The 6,083-nt window shown below is 43.4% G+C and overlaps 1 protein-coding gene across 1 annotated transcript in view; it reads left to right on the top strand.

The window, feature by feature from the left end:
• Nucleotides 1-2,145: 2,145 nt before the first annotated feature.
• LOC104513209 (FCH and double SH3 domains protein 2-like) overlaps nucleotides 2,146-6,083 on the top strand; it is a gene marked incomplete at both ends in the record, with an annotated part of 43,606 nt that continues 39,668 nt past the window's right edge. The window contains 2 exon segments of the mRNA XM_010156489.1: nucleotides 2,146-2,177; nucleotides 2,179-2,248. Of these exon segments, the coding sequence (XP_010154791.1) occupies nucleotides 2,146-2,177; nucleotides 2,179-2,248 (102 nt within the window).

The following is a 6,083-nucleotide window of genomic DNA, read 5'->3' as shown; positions in this document are numbered from 1 at the left end:
AGGTCCCTCTGGATGCCATCCCTTCCCTCCAGCATGTCACCACACCACACAGCTCGGTGTCATGTCACACTTGCTGAGGGTGCACTCGATACCATCATCCATGTCACTAACGAAGATGTTAAACAGCACCGGTCCCAACACCGACCCCTGAGGAACTTCACCGGAGTTCCAGTAAAGCTGTGCCTATAGAGAAACAGGACCTGAAGCTGCCTGTTTGTGGCTGTAGGTTTTCCTGGATTTGGGGTTGGGAATTTCCTGACATCTGTGACAAATGAACATCCCAGCCATAAGCTCATATTATGTAATTAATAAGAATATTTTTACGCTTAACGGCTGTTAAGGTCAGGGGACGCTGACCTTGCTTGTAAGAGCCTGGAGACATCAACCTGTAGCTCTTCCCTGACCATACGCTGCATCTTCCTTCGCCTAAAAGAGCTTTCCCGTGGCTGGGGGCTTCCAGAGGTGCCCTGGCTGCTGGCCCCTCCAGACCGGTCTGTGATGGGGTAGCAGGCAGCATGGCTGAGTGAGCCGGCTACGCTGTGGTGCCTTGAAAGAAATTCCCAGGTTTGCTGCTGGCTTGGTGTGGCCTCCTGCTTGTTCATTGTGGGGTGGCTGTAGTTCTGCACCACCGAGTTTGAGGCTGGTTATCCTCAACGGTGGAAGGAGAAAATCAGCATGTGCGAGGAATTACTTGACACTTGGTAAGCGGAGGATGAAGAAAGCAACGTAGAATAAAGTGAATTCTGGATGTACAGTTTTGGACACCAGAATTCCAGTCGCACCATTTTATTATTTTCCTCGAAGCATCTCACCACGGGTCTCTGTAAGTTTAATTTCATCTGGCGGTTGCTGTAGCCGTGCGCCAATGGTGGGTGAAACTTAACCTCTGTCCGGTGTCCTCTTCACATGTGTCTGTTCCTCTCGTTTTAAACGTTGGGTTTGACTTTACTGGGGCAGAAACTGTGTCTTAAGGTGTGCACGGTTTCACCTTTCCCCCCCGCTCCCGACTTTTCAGGATTATTTAAGTAATCAAATGGAATTTTATACAGAAATACATTCTTGAATACATTGAAATCTGGTATGTACTGTTTCAGTGAAGGTATTATTTAAATCATAGAATCATAGAATCACAGAAAGGTTTGGGTTGGAAGGGACCTTAAAGACCATCTAGTTCCAACCCCCTGCCACGGGCCCGGACACCTTCCACTAGACCAGGTTGCTCAATGAATATCTGTGAAATTTGGCATATTTAAATATGTATCATATATCTATATGTATCAAACAATAGAAAATATGTTACATTATACATTGTATATTGTGTATTTATATACTGTATACTATATAATATTCAATGTATAGTGTGTAACGTATTATGTATAACATATATAAGTCTATAATATGTATTTAAATATATCTGGAGTCAAATATTTAAATGAAGTTGTCAGTCACTGTGACAGTGGTACATGTTTAATACAGAACTCTCATTACACCCATGTGTAACCGAGGCCGTGCGAGGGGATGTTACAGCTTTGGTTACAAAAGGGCTTTTGAGTTGAAACTGTGATGTCATCCTCGGGTAACTATTAAGTTTATGATACATTTTTGTTATATATTTGGTATTTCTCTGCCCAAAAGAGAGATGTTGTGCTTATGTGAAATGGCAGCTACTGATGAGCAGCTTTTAATAAGGAGATAGACGGGTGTCTGGAACGTGCAGATGTTTGGTGTTTTGGTAACATCGTTGGGAGTGCGGTACGGTGACCTGGCTGGTGGAAACCCCCTACCCTTGCACCTACAAAGTCCCCTTCTTGACATAAATGACATCTCCCTGAGCGTATTCCCTTATTCAAACCTGACCTCACTGCTCTGCTGTGGCTGTATTACACAACTGGATGGCAACCATTTACTCTCAGGTGATGCTGTTACGGTGCTCTGGGGTGCCATCTAATGGAAATAAAGCACTGTCATCCCTCCCCAAAAATGAAAGACATCCACCTGCCACCATCCAGGCAAATAATTATAAGGGAATATGTGTTTAAAAAAATGTATGAACATCTTAAACATCTAAACATGGATACTAATGAATCCTATACAGAAGTACATACTGCTTTTCTTCATTTTCTGAACTTCTTTCCCTCAACACAGGCTCTTGATGGAAACGTATATGATCACCTTAAGCAGGACTGAACTAGAGACATGCCAAGCTGTACAGAACACATTCCAGTTTTTACTGGAGACTTCCAGCCGGGTAAGTTTTAACTGAATGATCCTTTGTAACTGGATACTTACAGCCTATGTATGTTCCCAGGCATAGGATTTGCTTCCAAAATAATGACAGAACTGAAGGGTTGTTATTTTTGGTGGCTTCTGAGTGGTATTAGGTTAAAAGAAACTAGACAGTTTTCATGGAGACAGTTTTTCCTGTTGCCACCCAGATAGCATTCTCATGAGTGCATTTAGCCAGTCCAAGATCTTTAGAGAAGAGCGATCAAGAGATGTTCAGTTCTACTCACTATGCATGTTTGGAAAGAGAAACTGCAGCTGAGAGTTCTGCACGGTGTAATCTGGAACCGTGTTAGTCATCCATCAGAGTAAAGCCCAGTGAAACTGTTGGGATCATTTTTTAATAATTGACTGTCAACTTAAAAACCCAAAATGTTACGGCGTTTTCTCCTTTAAATTAAAAATGGCAGATACAGAAAACAGAATCTTGACACAGGCGTGGTTTGTTTTCTTTGTCAAGCAGCCAGAATCAGAAATAAGTGATCACTTCCAGGATAATTTTGATACTTAAATAATTCATGCCGGGGGAAAAAAAAAAAAAAGATTGCCATTGAGCTCAAAGAAGCTGCTTTGCTGTAGTTACAGTATTCCTTTGTACGTTTACCTTCACCACCCGCACGGAAACAGAGCTCATTTATGCAGGGACTGGCATAGATACAGCATATTTAACACGTTCCTTGTTCACCTACAAGTGTGCTGACTCGCACCTCACTAGATAGGAAGTGAGTGGATTAAAAATCGGCTTGACGCTAGCTTCTCTTTGAATTTACTTGGCAGCAACTGTAAAGATAATGAAAATACCATTTTGTCTTCTGTTGGAAAAGGACATTCAATAATTTACCTTGGTGTAGATCATTCAGGTTGGCTTAAAATATCTTCCCCCAAAATTCACACAGCTTCACAGAGTGGAAGGGGTTGGAAGGGACCTCTAGAGCTCATCTAGTCCAACCCCCCTGCCAGAGCAGGATCCCCTAGAGTAGATCACACAGGAACAAGTCCAGGCGGCTTTGGGAAGTCTCCAGGGAAGGAGACTCCACCACCTCCCTGGGCAGCCTCTTCAGTGCTCGGTCACCCTCACAGGGAAGAAGGGTTTCCTCATGGTCAGGCTGAACCTTCTGCTTTCCAGTTTATGGCCACTGCCCCTCGTCCTGTCACTGGGCACCACTGAGAAGAGCCTGACCCCATCCTCCTGACACCCACCCTTCAGATACTGATAGTCATTGATAAGATCCCCCCTCAGCCTCCTCTTCTCCAGCTGAACAGCCCCAGCTCTCTCAGCCGTTCCGCATGGGGAAGGTGCTCCAGGCCCTTCATCCTCGTCGTGGCCCTGAGCCGGACCCTCTCCAGTAGCTCCTTGGGCTTCTTGAGCTGAGGAGCCCAGAACTGGACACAGCACGCCAGGGGACGCCTCAGCTCAGAGTAGAGGGGGAGGATAACTTCCTCTGGGTTTGAATCTTTTAACTAAATACACTTACATATAATGTCTACATATTCATAATTAATTTCTTAATATTGTATTCAGTGCTTCCTGATCAGAATATTTGGGGTGCTGCCAGGCTGGGGCTTTCATCTCACTAAACAGTCATTCCCAAACATCTCATTTACGTCGGAATACCTTCGTCGTGTATTCGTATGCACTGAGCTTGTGATAGCTTGTGTTGGCAAGCCTCTGTGCAGCCAGAGCCTGCAGGTCTGGCTTATTTTACACAGTAACAACGTCATGCCACACGTTTGAGGAAAATACTTCTGTTTCTGCTTTATTGAGTTGTTAACGATGCCTGGAGAACGATCAAAAATGTAAATACAACGGTCAGGTCTGAACAGGACTTTAACAACTGGTTTACAGCTCATCGACTCTCCTTGTAGTTTAAGAATGCAGAGGAGAAAAATTGTATTACGTTACTACTGACGACGTGTGTCTTGCTCTGAAATACTGAACATGTTAATCAGTGGATTATTCCACGGATTCAGGCTTTGCTGATCCTTTCTCTTGTAACTGCAAGGGCCTACAAGGTAGCTGGGGAGGGGGGACTTTTCCCAAGGTCAGGGAGTGACAGGACAAGGGGTAACGGGTTTAAACGGAAAGAGGGAGATGGAGATGGGACATCAGGAAGGAATTCTTCCCGCAGAGGGTGGGAGCACTGGGACAGGTTCCCAGAGAAGCTGTGGATGCCCCAGCCCTGGAAGTGTCCAAGGCCAGGCTGGATGAGGCTTGGAGCAACCTGGAGTAGTGGAAGGTATTGCTGCCCATGGCAGAATGTGGGGCTGGGTGGGCTTTAAGGTCCCTTCCAACCCAAACCATCCTGTGATTCTGTGTTTCTATGACTTTCAGCATTTGCTGTAGGTCCACGCTGCAGGAATCAGTGCAGAAAGGAGAGGTGAATCTCGAGTAGAAACTCTGGATCAAAAGCCATGCATGTGCTTCAAAAGTAGCTTGGGTGTTAAACTTGTAAGCAGTTTTTTAGCACTTGAGTAATTTGGAATAAATCCCAACCTGCCATCAAAGCAAAGATTTTCAATATTTATTGAGGGTTTTTTTAATACTTCACCCGTTCTGTGTTAAAGTACAAGATCACAAGCTTGCCAAGCTATGTGTAGAAAAGACACTCCAGATCATTGGTAGAAATGCTTTTGTTTCTCCATCTGAACTGTGTTTCTGTTTACAGGATGGAATTATGTTGTATTTTCTTTAGAACGAGACAAGTGGCTGCCCAGCAGCACCTGCTTACCTCTTGAAAAGATGGTCGTTTTGGATGTGCAGGGCTGGGTCATGTGAGCGTCAGTCACCTAGATGAGGGAAACGTTTCAAAACCAAGTTTTCTGTATAAAACGAAGGTTTTTCACCATTTATCATAGCCTCATCATCTTGCAGCTTTGGAGGTTTTATTACTGCTGGGTTGTGGTGACCTTCCTCTGTGTCATTCCTCTGGCATGTCCAGGAAATACTGCCCTCTGACACTGAGCTTGTGAAAATGCATTTTAACTTCCTATTCGCTCAGTCTTATTCAAGACCTGTACTTCTTGTGCTTCTCTTTTGGAAAAAAATCCTGATTTTCTTTGGAATATTTTCTGAAATTCCATTTGCTGTTTTGAATAACATTTCTGTGATGTTTCTGGTAAGAAGCTTCACCAACCTAGGGCAAATTATTTCATTTATGCACATCTCTGACCACGCCTTCTTTCTGCATATGGTATATATTTAACATTTGATTTCAAGTCTATTTTCACACATCTGTTGACACTGACTTCATAAAGGAACTGCATGAGAACATTGACAACTTCTGAGTAACAGGAAATCTATTTGGAAAAGTTGCTGAGAACACTGTGTGTTGCTTAGGAGTCTTTTTATTTTTTAACAATTGTCAAATATATTGTGCAAAATGCTCCAGGGTATTAATTTGCTGGACTTGCACGCTCTCCCAAGACTCATGTTACGGTAACAGTTCTCATTTATAACTAAATACTGTTGCTTTGAGGGAAAGATTCTTACAAGCACTGCTGTAAAGATGGTTTCTTTTCTTCAAAGAACCAAGTTGATTTTGAGTTAGAGATCTACAGAGAAAGTGTATTGCATTAAAATAACTGTAGGTGTTTTCATGGCTTCAGTAACTACACTTTGGGGTTACTTTATAATTGAAGTTTATTTAAAATAGTTTCATGTATTTGACATGGCACAGAGTTGTAGAATCATAGAATCACAGAATTGTTTGGGTTGGAAGGGACCTTAAAGACCATCTAGTTCCAACCCCCCTGCCATGGGCAGGGACACCTTCCATAGACCAGGTTGCTCCAAGCCTCAT

Source organism: Eurypyga helias, unplaced genomic scaffold, assembly GCF_000690775.1.
Source record: "Eurypyga helias isolate BGI_N326 unplaced genomic scaffold, ASM69077v1 scaffold788, whole genome shotgun sequence".
In the NCBI taxonomy this organism is placed as follows: Eukaryota; Metazoa; Chordata; class Aves; order Eurypygiformes; family Eurypygidae; genus Eurypyga; species Eurypyga helias.
The sequence above is the reverse complement of the archived record's forward strand: the minus strand, read 5'-3'. Positions and strand labels throughout refer to the sequence as shown.